A 16128-nucleotide genomic window follows, 5' to 3' on the forward strand; every position below is an offset into this window, starting at 1 on the left:
ATCTATTTTCTATCTCGAATGTCGTACTTAGGTACCTACTAAATTTTTAATCACGGACTCACAAATTTATCAACAAAACTTTGAGCCCGAACTTTGAAACTACTTATTTTTACGGAAACTTGAAAAACCACAAACAAGGATACTTATACTATAAATTCGAAAATATACCCGTCTGGCTGCCTGTCTGTCCGTTACCTTTTCACGGCCTAACAGATTATGGCGAAAGGTACAGCGATAACTTTGTGTCTCGGAGACGGACTTAAATTACTTTTATCCCCAAAATTCCACTGGATTTTTAAAAAAACCTAAATCCATGCGGAACCAGTCGCATCTTGTAAACATAATAAAAAACAAATTTCTTTTGTATGGGAGTGCGCTTCGAATAAATTCCTCTTATATCCAGTGATTTGAGCAATGTAGTGATATAATATGTCAGTCAGTCAGTTTATTCTTTTACCTTTTACTTTTGTGCCTAATAATAATGATTTCAAGAAAAGAAAGATAAAAAGATAATAATATACATATTCTGTTTTTATGAGCAAGAGGCATCCATCAACGTTTCTCTGTAACTTGAGAGCATCCATCTTAAGTTTTAGGAAAATGGTAAAAATTATCTAAATTGTTATCGAAAGATATAAGAAGAAATAGTACTTAACATATTTGAAGAAAAAAAACTATTTTAATTATTAATTCTAAATATAAAAGGAAAAGGTGCCAGACTGACTGAAAAATTGCTATGCTGACAGACAGACAGGACACATCAGTAAATTTTTTATTATATGTAGTACAGAATCCTAAAAATTAAAACAAAACCAATGAAACGTGGTAATAATTAAGTACCTACCTACCATGCTTTAACGGCCAAGGAAAACATCGTGGGAAAACTTCATGCCTGAGAGTTCTCTATAAAGTTCTTGAAGGTGTATAAAATCTGCCAATCCACACTTGGCCAGCATGGTAGACTATGGCTAAATCCTCAATCTCAGAGGTGAACCGTGCTTAGTTGTAAGCCGGCGATGGGTTGATCATGATGATGATGATGACGATGATATAACAATATATTATATGTTTTACTACCATGTGGTTTTTCTATCAAATACGAATTCTATAAGCATATAATATACATTTATGTAGATAAAAAAAGATGGCAAACCTAACTCAAATCATAAATTATGTAAAGAGGATGACAAAATTCAATTTCTTCGTATCCTAAATCAGAAATAGGTCCTAAAGCTCCGCAAGTTGACTTTGTAGCCCAAACATAATTTACAACCGAACACCAATTTCATTTGTGCTACATTGTTGGGTAATAAACCGCTATTTTTCTTTGTTCCATACAGAAACTTTGTTTCGCCAAAGGTCGCATTCAAAAGTTATATTAAGTTTGCGATGTCAAAGGAGGGAAGGTGGCTCAGAAGCTATATTTCGACGCGCAACTAGTTTGAATAAATAACTTCAACTTCGGTATAGTTTGTATTAGATCGTTTGTCGTGAATAAACTCATCATGTACTACTATGCAATCGTAAATATCATTGATGTACTTACTATTTACTCGAATGCAAACATTACACCACGATGATCCGTGATCAGTCCGTGATAGTAATTTTTTTTTTATTGAAAATAATACAATTGCTTTTATCGGCAAAGGAAAACATCGTAAGGAAACCTGCATGCCTGAGAGTTCTCCATAATGTTTTCAAAGGTGTGTGAAGTCTTAGCGTCATTTAGCCAGCGTGGTGGACTAAAGCCACACCCTTCTCATTTTGAGAGGAGAAGGATGATCATGATGATGAATAAATATAATTTTTCCCTGATTCCATTTACTACTCTTTTTAGGATTCCGTACCTCAAAAGGAAAAACGGAACTTTTATATTATTTAACCCTCACTTTGTTGTCTGTCTGTCTGTCTGTCTGTCAAGAAACCTATAGGGTACTTCCCGTTGACCTAGAATCATGAAATTTGGCAGCAAGGTAGGTCTTATAGCAGACATGAAAGGAAAAATCTAAAAATCGAGAATTTGTAGTTATATCACAAAAAAAAATTAAAATGTGTTCATGAACAAATATTGCTATTTTCAACTTTCAAGGTATCATAATATGAAAGGGCTTTACTTGTATATTCTAAAACCGATTTTTATTTATTTTTAGGCATAATACTTTTTGATTTATCGTACAAAATGTCGATAAAATACGATTGTATTGCGGAACCCTCAGTGCGCGAGTCTGACTCGCACTTGGCCGGCTTTTTAACTTACTCTTTAAGTGTCGTCGAAACATACGTAATCCCGTGTCATGGAGTTTCTATCGTAGATGATCAAGTTTGATCCTTTTAGGCTCCTCGATTGTTGATGCAAAGCCGTTTTGTGAAACAACTTTAGAGCTGCTTCTGTGATGTGTATCTATATAACATAATATTATGTATTACCACAAAGTAATGATTTTAAGCTTATTTCGTGGTTTAACTACATATTATGTTAATGTAGATAACGGCTACATACTACGATTAATTTGATGTTTTTATTTGTCGATATTTCAACCCAATTGCACGGGTCGTGGTCACGACGGAACAGCTCGAACTTCATATCTCGCAGCACCGGAGTCCCGTCGTGACGACGACCCGTTCCCCATTACATTCAATTAAGACTACGTCTTTAAATATAGGTACTATTGTTTATCTACCTTTACCCAACTGATTCTATTTTTTACGTTCCATGGCAACAACGTGATATCAAAATAAAAGAAAGTTACAATTCACACAATTTTATTGTTTCATTACAGTTTCAGCCTTGCTTTTATAAATAAATTTTTACACTATTTACATCGCAAAACTCTTGCTTTAAGTACAAATTCCATAAAAACTTTCAAATTCACCATTTGACTTTCTTACACAGATATGAGAAAATAATATTTGTCTATACAATGATAACATGACATAGTTCTTGCAATTCACGAAGGCGAGTGGCTCATACTTGTGTTTAAGTCGTACCGGTACAAGGTTGGTACACTGAATGTGTGCGTTTGCGAGCGCTTGCTCGCGACTGATTGGTCCGAAATGCACGCACACTTACGCAATGACCGTGTATCCGACGTAACCACAAGTAAAGTCCACTCACCTTCGTGAATTGCAAGAACTGTACAAGTAATGATAAGAAGTACAGAGTGGATCCGGCAAGTATAGATCCTGAGTAACTCCTTACAACAACGATCATAACATCCTCAGATGATTATCTGTTGAGCTGCAATCGCTCTTCTCGTATTGTCATTGACGCGTGAGACCTAGAGTATGAGCTAACTGAGTACATCGAGCTACTACTTCATCCTGAAGAAGGCTAAAAGCCATCGCTATCAAAATAAGTCCAAAAACAAGATAAGCACAACACGCGATCATCTGTATGTATTCACTCCTTGAACTCTCACTTTGCTTCATAGTTAGGAAACTTGTTGGTACAAAATCACCGAAACCAATTGTGGCTAATGCAATGAAGCAAAAGTAGGCAGCGTCGAGGAAACTCCAGTTCTCCCAAGCGGAGAATATTGCGGCTCCAACGCAAATGTATCCTATAAGGAGGAACAGGACAATGCCAACTGGTATGTGGCAGTGTTCGAGGTTGTGGTTCTGATGCTGCACGCTTGTAGAAGCACTGCTGCTCGGGACTGCACAGCTCTTCATCTTGTGATTCTCTTCGTTCCATATCAAAGGCACTCTTGATGGTGTGTCGTGAGGACATATCCTGAACAGAAAACAAAAAAGGCTAATGAACACAGATGCTAGCGAGCACAAGTCTAACAGCTTAAAAACTTTCTATCATTGTAGGTATACAGAGCTCGTCTTTCTAGGTGGTCCACTCCAATCTTTGAATCGCAACTGAAATATACATGTTTTAGAAATCCAGTAATGATTTCTATAAATATTTCAGAAGAAGCTCCTAAAATACCTTCCTTGCACACGTTCGTCATAGCTAGGTATGTTATGTCGCAGTGAATGGAAAATTCCATTAATCCTACTTCAAAAACTTCTGAAGCTTGGTAAAGATCTAAATCTCTACACTCCTCAATGATCAACTGCACTATACAGTAACTGCCAGTTCGTACCAGTCCGTTCACTGTGAATGAGCATTATATATTTCTGCTTGTTTTTATCACCTCACCTCACCTCCAGCTCACCTCTACATGTCCTGAGTACCTTACGCTACTTAGTAATCAGATAATGTTCGTCGTTGATGCTCATACGGAAGATGAAAAAATCTACAAACCCTTCCTCAGGATCCTCTGAATCATCCAGCTCCTCCTGGCTCCTATTGAGGTACATCTCGCCACACTCCTCAGCGATGAGCTGCTCAATGGCCGGCCCCCGCGGCCTCTGTATCGTGCCTCGCCCCCTGCCTCGCGCCGGCCCGTGCACTGTGGCTAGGCACTTCATGTTACTCATTGTTTTCTTCCGATCCAGTGTCTGTGTTTGGAGGGCTGATGACGTTTGCGGTTCTGTGAAACCAAAAACAAAAACTAATTTGTACCTATACGTGACAAATAGATGAAAACGCGAGGAACCGACGTTGGCTTTTAGTAAATACTTACTTGGGGCTGGACAGGTTATGTACGCTATAATATGACTTATGGGCAATATTTCTGTCTAGATCTCTCAAAATTGTCATCACCAGTGTCCCAGGAAGAAGTGTCGTTGGCATAATGAATTGGGTACATTTTATCCAGGTACCCAATCCACTTCCAGCAAGGTGTTAACCTAGCCGTGGCACAATACGGCTAGTTTAGAAACAATGTGTATTACATTGGTAAAAGAAATAATGAAGATTTGGAGACAGACAAAGTGACACGATACGTAATGTTTTCTAAACTCCAAGAAGTTATAGCACAAGGAAATTTAAGATTTGTAGAAAGCGCGCATCTCCCGTAGCGGTACGAAGTGCATAGATTGCTTACTGTTAAACCGTTCCCCATGTACAGTTCTTGCAATTCACGAAAGCGAGTGGTCTTTACTTATGGTGACGGATACACGGGCATTGCGTAAGTGTGCGTGCATATCGGACCAATCAGTCGCGAGCAAGCGCTCGCAAACGCACACATTCAGTGTACGTTACTTATACTGATACGACTTAAACACAAGCATGAGTCACTCGCCTTCGTGAATTGCAAGAACTGTAATAGAAACTGTACACGCATACTAAAGATTTTGGAAATAGAAACAGGCACAGGCAGTTCCAGTTATATTATGCTTGTGGCCAATGCCGTAGCAGTTCGAATAAATAAATAATTAGGTACTCCAGGGAACTTTTAATGAGAGAAATCCAAGATTACATATTCACGTTGAACTTTGTCATTGGCTAAATAATGTTGCTACATATTAGGTGCTTCAGAAAACTTTATACGAACGCAATTTGGAAAGTCGAAAACACTGTATTGTATCATACAAAAGTTAATGTTTATTACTAACCATCAGTCAAGGCACTACGCTTCACCCGTCCCATCGTAGCGGCCCGGGGACTCGTGGGTACTTTCTCAAACACCTGAGAGTACTGTCCCCTGTCTCCAGCCCTCGCCTTCACAGTACCAGGGGACCTGTGAGCCCGCGGGGGAAACGACGTGTACTGGTTATGCTCTGTGGGCTGTGGCAGGAGACGTTGTTGCTCGTGCAGTTGAAAGTGATTCTCCAACTGTAAGAGAAAAATGAATTATGTATTTGGATGATATAATATACGCTTTCCAATTTTTTAGGGCTCCGTACCTGTCTGTCTGTCTGTGAAGAAACCTACAGGGTACTTCCTGTTGACCTAGAATCATGAAATTTGGCAGGTAGGTAGATCTTATAGCTGACATTTGGGGAAAAATCTGAAAACCGTGTATTAGTGGTTACATCACACAAAAAAAATTGTGGTCATAAACTAATAATTAGTATTTTCAATTTTCTAAGTAATATAACTATATCAAGTGGGATATCATATGAAAGGTCTTCACCTGTGCATTCTAAAACAGATTTTTATTTATTTTTATGCATCATAGTTTTTGAATTATCGTGCAAAATGTCGAAAAAATACGACTGTAGTACGGAACTCTCGTTGCGCGAGCCTGACTCGCACTTGGCCGGTTTTTTTTAAGTTATAATTTATTAAAATTGGATGATTCCGTTGTACACAATCTCTAGACTAAACTAAAATGGCACGCTTAAATCTATTGCTATCCCATTCATAATGTTGCTGGCGGAAAAGGATAGCACAAGATTTAGACCTGTTAATTTAGTTTAGTTTAGAGATGGTGTACAAGAGAATGTGTACTAGGGAAATATTTGGGTACTTGATACTTCATAATTAGAAAGGGTTCTGGGCGCTTGAAGGGGATGCTGTGAAGACAAAATGTATAACGCTCTAGCCTCCATGGAACGAAATACAATAAGCGCCCGCCGTATGTGGTCGACATCCAATCTACTCGCACGAGACGTTTTTGCTCAACGTTTCTGATACCGCTAAGGTATAAAATGCCCTTCTGGCGTCCGTGTTCCTGCCAAGTAAATATAACCTAAATACGTTCAAAGCAAGAGTAGGTAAATAGGCATTTTCTAGGCAAGCGCGCTCCAACCTAGGCCTCATCATTGCTTTTTATTAACATGATTGTCGTCAAGCGCAAGCCTATCACGCAATAAAATAAAATATTCTGTTTGAACTTGAGTAATTAATCACAGCACGTAACATGTGCCACGTGGTTTGTAAATTATTCGAACAGACGTAGGAGGTTTTGGTATAATTCGGTATGTTGCGGTGGAGAAACCAATACTTCAATTTCAAAATTAGTTCGAATTAGTTTGCAGTACCTAATCACATCACACACTCAGACACACACACACATAGGCTGTGATAGCCTAGTGGTTGGACGTCCGCCTTTTATTCGGAGGTCGGGGTTCGTTCGATCGATATCACTCGCTTTAACGCTTAAGAAAAACATCGTGAGGAAACCTGCATGCGTGAGAGTTTTTCATAATGTTCTCAAAGGTGTGTGAAGTCTAACAATACGCACATGGCCAGCGTGGTATACTATGGCCAAAACCCTTCTCACTCTGAGAGGAGACCCGTGCTCTGTAGTGAGCCGATGATGGGTTGGTCATGATGATGATGATAATGACCTAATCACATATAAGATGACCCCCTCCCTGTGATCAAATCAGAAATGAGAAGATCCGTAGGAGAACCAGAGCAACCGATCTAGCTCAGCTAGTTAATTGCGAAGCTGAAGTAGCAATGGGTTACCAAGTATCTATACTTGGGGTCTCAAGGTGCTGCAATGGCGAGGTCGCACCGGAAAGCGCAGCCTTGGAAGACCCTCCACTAGGTGGACAGACGACATCAAACGAGTCGCAGGGAGCCACTGGATTCAGATGTCGCAAGGCCGTGACATGTGGAAGTCCTTAAAAGAGACCTATGTCCAGCAGTGGATGTCTATCGGTTGATAATGATGATGATGAAAAATTCACATAGGTATTTATTGGAATGTCAACAAAGTGGTTAATATCATAAACAAATCAACATTATTGAAATAGATAATTCGAAACGTAATAACAGAAATCCAATGCAAATAATAATTAGGTATGCGATACAAATTATCTGTTAATCCCTTTGATAAGATTTCACCACATTAGCTCAGTGCAGAGGACCGTGATATAATTTCCGTTAACGGAATTAATTTATAGTGAAACCCTATTTTGGATTAAAATTGGTACACACAAATTATTATTATACTTATTACATATTTGTGTGTATCGCATTTGTACGCCAATTTTATCCGATGTGTGGATTCGTTGAAAAAAGATTTTATTTGATAAATATTTATTTCATTTCCACTTTCATCCCGGCATTTTGCTTTATTTACTCGCTATTGTACAGATGACCAAACATACGATAAATAAATATTCGATGCAATAATTTTAATAGCGTTTAATTTACTCCCATTTATTTATATTCGACTCATTCACATCCTTTTTTTAACCCCCGACCCAAAAAAGGGATGTTATGTGTTACGTGTCTATCTGTGTGTTTGTGTATCTGTCTGTGGCAGCGTAGCTCCTAAACGAATCAACCGATTATGCTTTATTTATTTTTGTTTGAAAGGTAGCTTGGTCGACTATAATTCAAGAAAATCTGTTCAGCCGTTTGAAGAAGCCGTTTACGTATCCTGTACTTGAACAAAAAATACTAAAATTAGAAAAAATATTATAAATAAACGTTTTTTTTTTTTTTTTTTTCCTTAATGTTGAGTGCCAATAAGCTACTCAATTATATTACGATCTAGCCTATAATATAGGGTGACTAATAAGTAAAATTTTATTTTTAATGGGTATCAGTATTTTTAACACAACTTTACAATATTTTGATATTTATTCGTTTAACCAATTTTTACGTTTGGTAGCTTGCATCTCGGTAACAAACGTAAGCTATTTTTGTCCCGAAAAATCAAACAGTACGTCCTACGAGATTAAAATAAAACCTAAATGCACGCGGGAGAAGTCACGGAGCGGATCATGTAGTGATTTAATAAAACAACCTCCTTACCTCACCGTCTTTCCTCCAAGTATTAGGCACTTTATTCTTAGTGGCACGCAGCCAGGCCAGTCTGGCTAGTCGTGCCAGTGACGCGCCAAGCCCTGCCAGGCAAGCCAAAGTCAATGGCACGCCAGCCGCTGCGTATGCCACTGTAGCGGCTCTGCCCGCTGCAGTGCGTGGCGAAACGTTGCCATATCCTGAAAAAATAGGTAATATTAGCACCTGATGATAAACAATATACTCAGCGGGTGATGGAGAGAACTATCCTTGGAGTTTCTCTACATTATCAAATCAGAAATGAGGAGATCCGTAAGAGAACCTGAGTAACCGTCATAGCTCAACGGGTTGCGAATCAGTTTCCATACGGTAGCAACGAAATTTTTAGATTAACAAGATTCTATCATAGTTGACTAAAAAGCAGAACTACCTATATACGCGATAGGTCGAGATGGCAAGCGGGGAGGGAACTCCCTGCACACCCGCACAGCCCCCGCTATAACCCGGTGCGAGCGAGCACGAGTGACGTGCGGGTGTGCAGGGGATCCCCCCGCCTCATACCCTGATTGCCATCTCGTCCTGCAGCGGACTATATTATTGATTATTATATACCAAGGCATAGGTGCCTCCTCCGAGTCGGTATCTTCTTTCTGTAAGTAGGTACTAATCATCACGAAAATACAAGTACCAAGAGATACCTACTCTAAAAAATACTTTGTTATTTTAATTTTTAGGAATATAAGACAATCCTCACAACGAAGATTCATTCAACAGTTCACCATTTATATATCCTCAATCTCAGGTTATTTTTGGAATAGCACTGAAAATTAATATTTTATTTTCCTATACCTTCCGTTGACCGTAGACAAACAAGGGCTGCCTTTTAACGAGGATTTTGTAGGTATAATTAATTACGTTCATTAAAATAATATACTTTGGCCTCAACAAAAAAATTGGACACTGATTGATCGTAGTTGATTTTTGAGTTGTTTATTTGTGTCCAATTACTACCCAGCTGACCCGGCGTGACTTAGTTCAGGTGGAATTTTTGAAAACACTTTCTAAGCGGTTGTTGTCGTTGTCGTCTATCGATAGACTTCAACTTCTAGACATAAGTCTCTTCCTTTCTAAGTGGTCGTTGTTGTCGTCGCCTATCGATAGACTTCTCTTTTATGGACTTTCACAGGCCCGGTTTTGCAATGCCTGGATCATACGGCTCCCTGTGGCTTCTTTTGAGTCTGTCTATCTAGTGGGTAGTCAATGCTGCGCTTTCGACTGCGAGATTGCCATTCCAGCACATTGGGACTCCAACGTCTATCGATTCTTCGTTGATTGTCATAACCAGTCTAATTAATGAATGAGGCAGCGTTTTTGAAAAACAATTAAGTCTTTTGAGTTCACAGAAGTTGTATACGAGTTTATTTCCACAATCAGCTATTTGCAGGGCTATTACATTGGAGATTTAAACAAATCCTGTAAGTCTCCCATAGCCTCATACGAGGCTGATTATTTTTGTGGTACTTCTTCACATCGGTCCTCACTTCTGCTTGTCGGGATGCTACGGACATTATCAAACACCTTGTATAGAATAGATAGGCCAGAGAATTTTAAATAAGGGTCCATATTCCATACTAAACCTTTTGGAGTAAGTCCTCCAGTATAAAGCCAGGGTGAGTCTGTAGGGTTTCCCATATTAGCAAATCGACTTATCGTTGTAATGAAGGTGAATATTAGGGTGCCGGAAAGGGTCCACTTAGTATTTCGCAGCTGTTACAAACAGTAACTCGATTTCCTGTATCATACTCCTGTATATTTGCCGCTAAAGAGGATTTCATACGACTAGAATATTTAATAAGCATACTGACCTTTGTGGTAATACGGGTAATGCAATTTAGGTAAGAGGGCGCCGAAGAATGTCCACTAAGGGTGAGTGCACACTGCGCAGCTAAATGCTTGAGCAATTTTCATCAATAAATTCATAATGAACTAAATCAAAGCTGAAATAGAGTTCAACTTAGCGTAAAAGAAAAAATCCTAGTGCTTCAGCTTTTGGGACACGACGACGTCTACAAAGTCTTTCGTGTCCGATGGATGACCATGTATCCAGAGTCCCAAAGGGAAACCCCGCAAATATGTAGTCCTTACTCCTTACTAAAGACTGAGTATTTATATTTAGTGGGATGCGACCTGCGTCGATACGTTTTTAGCGTCCCATTTATCGGGCGCGTGCCAAAAGGCGGTTGCAGCTGTCGAGTCTGCTCAAACACTTAAGCGCCGTAAATACTTTGATAATTTTTACAAACTGACCTATTGTGGCAATGAGCGTAATGCAATAATATATAAGGGCGCAGGAGAACGTCCACTTAGTATCGAGCAGCTCAGTCGGTTGTGCGTCCGTTTGTCTCGCATCCGCCATGATCAATAAATTCAATTTTAGCAGCTAATCGTAGGCTACTTTTGTCTTATAAATTCTAGTAGACAAACTCCAAGTTTACTTATTTTTTCGAAATTTTTGATAAAGCATACTGACCTATTGTGGTAATGAGGGTAATGGAATATAATATGAGGGCGCCAGAATGCGTCCACTTAGTGGCGAGCAGTTCGGTCGGTTGTGCACCGTTTGCCTCGCCACGATCGAAGATTCTAACTTACGCAGCTTTTTGTACCCAATAAGTACCCATATAATACGTATAGGCGAACTCTAATGTGACATAATTTTTCGAAATGTTTGATAAAGTAGCAAACTGATCTTTTGTGGTAATGAGGGTAATTCAATATAATTATGAGGGTGCCAGAGAACGTTCCTTAGTGTTGAGCAGATTTGCCTCACGGCTGCCACCATTGAAGACTCAAACTTTCGTAGCTTTATATATACTCCATTATTGACCAATATGAACTCCAATGTTACTTAACGTTTCGAAATGTTTGATAAAGCATACTGACCTATTGTGGTAATGAGGGTAATACAATATATGAGAGCGCCGGAGAACGTCCACTTCGTATCGAGCAGCTCAGCTGGTTGTGCGTCTGTTTGCCTCGCGGCTGCCACGATCGAAGACTCGAACTTTCGCAGCTGTTCGTGGACCAGTCTCGTCCAATTACGTTCGTAGAGAACGTTTAGGCGTTCTGAAACAATAGAGATGGAAATACTTTATTGATAAAATATAAAAGTAGATTTTAAATGTTTATGGTAAGTAATATATTTGTATAACCTAGTAAAATTAAACATAATATTTTTGGTCATTCTGTGTTAAAATTGCCAAAAGCTAGAAACTTTGCGCATAAGCGCTATGATAATAATTATGTTTTGCATGTTAAGTGGTACAAGCGTGTGAACTCTTTTTAAACATAATTTACTAGCTATCTTCTATCATTTGAGATGATGTCTACACATACCAGAAGGCGAAGTTTTTTACCGAGTTTCAAAAGAATATAATTAAAACAAAACGAATCCACAGAAACTTTTAAAAACTTTTGTCATTAAAATATCTTCAAAGTTTTTAAAATATAATAGATTGAAATAAACTTCTTACGGGCAAGCAATTAACTGTTCGAGTCATGTTCAAGTGGTTGCAGAAATTAAACACATAAAGACATCTCGTCTTCGACCAATACAAGAAGTTTAATAAAAAATTGCAGGATGCCTTTGAAAAACTTAAAACCTTGAATGTATAAAATGAAGTAAGCATGAGTATACTTACATTAATAAAATAATATTATAGTGACTTTATTCGACGTAGTTAAGTAAGGTTAGTAAATAAAATATGAATATACTGAAATAAATTAATATTGATTTTATTTGAAGTAATTTTTTAAGTAGGGCGGGGAGTTGTAGGAATTGAATTTAATCATTGGTCGCGTATCAATTTGGACAGAAAATAATTTCAGAATCAATTGAAAGTAATTACAAGCTCGAAACACAAATTCTATTGGAGCTTTTCAACGTCAAATTTGTTAGGAAATATTTGCTTAGGATAATATTATTTGAGTTTGTACGTTGATGGATCTTTTTGTGGCAGCTTCCCTTCCTATTTGCAAAACGAACATTCAATCAGGGACTTGTTTGTTTTTGGTCATTCTCCGGTATTGGAAATAATAACGTGCTTCTAGCATATTGAAATTTTATACAAATAAAATATATTTTTAACTAGCTTATGACTACGCAAATTTCAAACCCCTATTTTATCGCCTAAGGGGTCAAATTTTCAAAAATACTTTCGTAGCGGCTGCCTACGTCATAATAGCTATCTGGAGGCCAAATTTGAGCCCGATCCGTCCAGTAGTTTGAGCTGTGCGTTGATAGATCAGTCAGTCAGTCATTCACCTTTTCTTTTCATATATTTAGATACAATAATGGTCCAGTTAAATAATTCGTTTCAGTATTTTCTTTGTTAAAATCTATGTCGCGGGCATCATTTAGTCTCATATAAAAGTAGGTATCGAAACATTCGGTTAATAAAGAATATCGGAAATCCCGTTATCAATGCAGACTCTATCTTGACACACTAATGATCGCGGTCTCGATTGGGTTCGTGATCCCGCATTAAAGCCGAGCACAGCAACAACAACATCGAACAGCAACGTGTTACAATGAAGCATTTATAGACGTGCCGACCAGTTGGATATGTACACTAAATGTAATGCATTATAATATTATAAAGTCTCCCGCCGCGCTGACTTCGTGTTTGTTCGAAATAACATTATTAAAAACTGTACCTACAGATTTTCATATTGTTTTCATCACAGATATATATATTCTGAGTTTCACTAATATAAAGAAGGTTATAGGTTTTAAATTTATAAATATTTTGCGAAAATAAACTATCGGTATATTTATTTGTGAATTTAATCCCAAAAAAATAGTCTGATCTGAGAGCTTTTGTGGCATGTGCTATGTTAAAGATCGCGAAGACAGTTTATAGTAAGTAGTATACTTAGCTCCTCTCCCGTAGAAGCCTGGACAGGTTGCTAATAGTAAATAAGATTTAAGTAAAGTAACAAGACAAATCAGTTCACCGGATCACAGATGTACGAAAATTCACCAGCCAAGATTAGGTACATGTTCTAACTCTTAATGCGGCGTTTCATGCCGACCAATTAACTTACCTAAACGCTTCCATCTTACATACAACTGACCAATATACACGCGTGAACTATGGTCACAACGCTGGATGACAAACAAGTCAATCTATTAGTAACGGTAGATATTTAGACGGTTCGTTTGACAGGGCGTGAGTTGCGTGAAGGTAACAGCACGTTGGGGTACCAGTCAACCAGCCAGGTAACATCCTCGTTTGCCTGAGTGTTGCGAGTCCCTTCCGGGGGAAGAGCAGCGCTTAGGCCGGTGTACCGGTAATATGGTTAACAATTTATCTTCATGGGATATTGTTAGCCATGGCTAATTTACCTGGCAGGGAGGGGGTGTTGTCCGCGCGTCCCTCCGGTGGGATGGAAATTCGTGAGGTTTTTAGTCGGTAGGAATCCGACATAACCACTGCGCACCCCCGTGACCGAGAAAAAAAGGGTATAACAGCACGTTAAATTCCTTGATAACTCTTCCGCAGCTCGTGTCCTAAATCATGAGCTGTCCCAGCAAACCGGTATACATAGGAAGATCTATGGAAAAGTCAGATCCGCTTGACGGCTGACTGAAGTTGGAAGTTGGTATGTCTGTACGCTATCTAGCCATAATATAGTTGAGTTGTAAAGTGTAAAGGAGTTGCCACAATAGGGTCGGTGGGTCAGTGATCTAATATGAGATTGTGATCGGAGATTGTTTTTCTTGTTTTATATTATGACAGAGTAGCTTTTCTAATTAAAATGCTTATATTTTTATTAGTATTTTTTCATTAACTTGTCAAAGTAAGTTAAGTGACCTATTGAAAAAAACATTGTAACAGCCCATTCCCAATTGTCGTCTGTCGGGCCCGTATTTTAATCATTGCACTGCATTGGCAGAATATTATATGTGAAACTATTCACACTTGTCCGAAACCGATTTTGTGTCAAAATGTTCTGCCATTGGAACATGATTAAAATCTGGGCCCGACAGCCGACAAGTGGGAACGGGATGTAAGTTTGCAAAATTCAATACGTAAGTAAGTACCTATATTTTTTAAATTTAACACTCACTATAGGTAACAGCTCTAGCTAAAACTATTATAATAGAATTGATTTTTTCAAAATTTGCAATGAAGATTTTCCACAAATGAGTCTTCATGAAAAGTAACCTTCCGAAATCTAGGTAAAATGCTCTTTTTAAGGTTCCGTACCTCAAAAGGAAAAACGGAACCCTTATAGGATCACTTTAATGTCTGTCGGTCTGTCAAGAAACCTACAGGGTACTTCCCGTTGACCTAGAATTATGAAATTTGGCAGGTTGGTAGGTCTTATAGCTGAAAACCGTGAATTTGTGGTTACATCACACAAAAAAATTAAATTGTGGTCATGAATTAATAATTAGTATTTTCAATATTTGAAGTAAGATAACTATATCAAATGGGGTATCATATGAAAGGTCTTCACCTGTGCATTCTAAAACAGATTTTTATTTATTTTTATGTATCATAGTTTTTGAATTATCCTGCAAAATGTCGAAAAAGTACGACTGTAGTACGGTACCGCGTAGTTGCGCGAGCCTGACTCGCACTTAGCTGGTTTTTTAATATAAAATTGTCAGGTGTCTTTTATGCAAAATCACGAATTCAATTGAGACCACAATCGTTAAGATGTCGTGATAGGCTACATACCGAAGCGGTGCGGCTCGAATTTTGAGCTGAAAATTTTTCGCTTTTCCGATATTCACGCCAATATTTTTACCATCTAATCGAATAGGTACATAGTTCTTAAATAAATTGCGTGCTCTAAGTCTCTAAAGCTGTGGTAGCCTAGTGCTTAGGATGTTCGTCATTCAATCGGAGGTTGGGGGTTTGATGCCGGGCACGCACCTCTAACTTTTCGTTTTTAAGTAATTAAAATATCATTTGCTTTAATGGTGAAGGAAAACATCGTGAGAAACCTGCATGCCTGAGAGTTCTCCATAACGTTCTCAAAGGTGTGTGAAGTCTGCCAATCCACACTTGGCCAGCGTGGTAGACTATGTTCAAATTCCTTCTCCTTCTGAGAGGAGACTCGTGCTCTACAGTGAGCCGGCGATGGGTTGATCATGATGATGATGAAGTCTCTAAATACTCCAAAAAGTTTCATATCTGTAAGTGAAATGTTTAAATTTTTACACTATATGTATGTAATTGTAAATATATTGAATAAGTACTAAAAACTTGTATTACAAACAAAAGTTAATTAATATAAAAAAATACTTCATGTTCTTCACAACTAATTATACATTTAGTTATTACTATCAAACAAAACAACTGAAAAGATCTAAATGTAATGGCCAGCTCTGAAACCTATGAACTATTTCATTTATTCCAGAACTAATAAAAAATATTGAACTATATTTAAAAATATTTGTCTTTTCTACCCCGTGCACCATGTCAAAACATGTTACAATTTTGTGTAACAAAGAGGACTCTGCAGATAACCAGTTTGAATTTTTCGTTGCAAAATTTTTCGCGAATCGAATT

The 16128-nt window shown here is 38.1% G+C and overlaps 1 protein-coding gene across 1 annotated transcript in view; it reads right to left on the reverse strand.

The window, feature by feature from the left end:
* Nucleotides 1–2746: 2746 nt before the first annotated feature.
* Nucleotides 2747–16128, reverse strand: part of LOC117989054 (potassium channel subfamily K member 18-like) — a 141095-nt gene continuing 127713 nt past the window's right edge. The window contains exons 3-7 of the mRNA XM_069503638.1: nt 11486–11668; nt 8555–8742; nt 5452–5671; nt 4256–4484; nt 2747–3733 (exon numbers count right to left, since the gene is read on the reverse strand). Of these exons, the coding sequence (XP_069359739.1) occupies nt 3262–3733; nt 4256–4484; nt 5452–5671; nt 8555–8742; nt 11486–11668 (1292 nt within the window). The 3' untranslated portion in view covers nt 2747–3261. The remainder of the gene's footprint in view (nt 3734–4255; nt 4485–5451; nt 5672–8554; nt 8743–11485; nt 11669–16128) is intronic.

The sequence above is a fragment of the Maniola hyperantus genome, chromosome 15, assembly GCF_902806685.2.
Source record: "Maniola hyperantus chromosome 15, iAphHyp1.2, whole genome shotgun sequence".
NCBI classification, from domain to species: domain Eukaryota; kingdom Metazoa; phylum Arthropoda; class Insecta; order Lepidoptera; family Nymphalidae; genus Maniola; species Maniola hyperantus.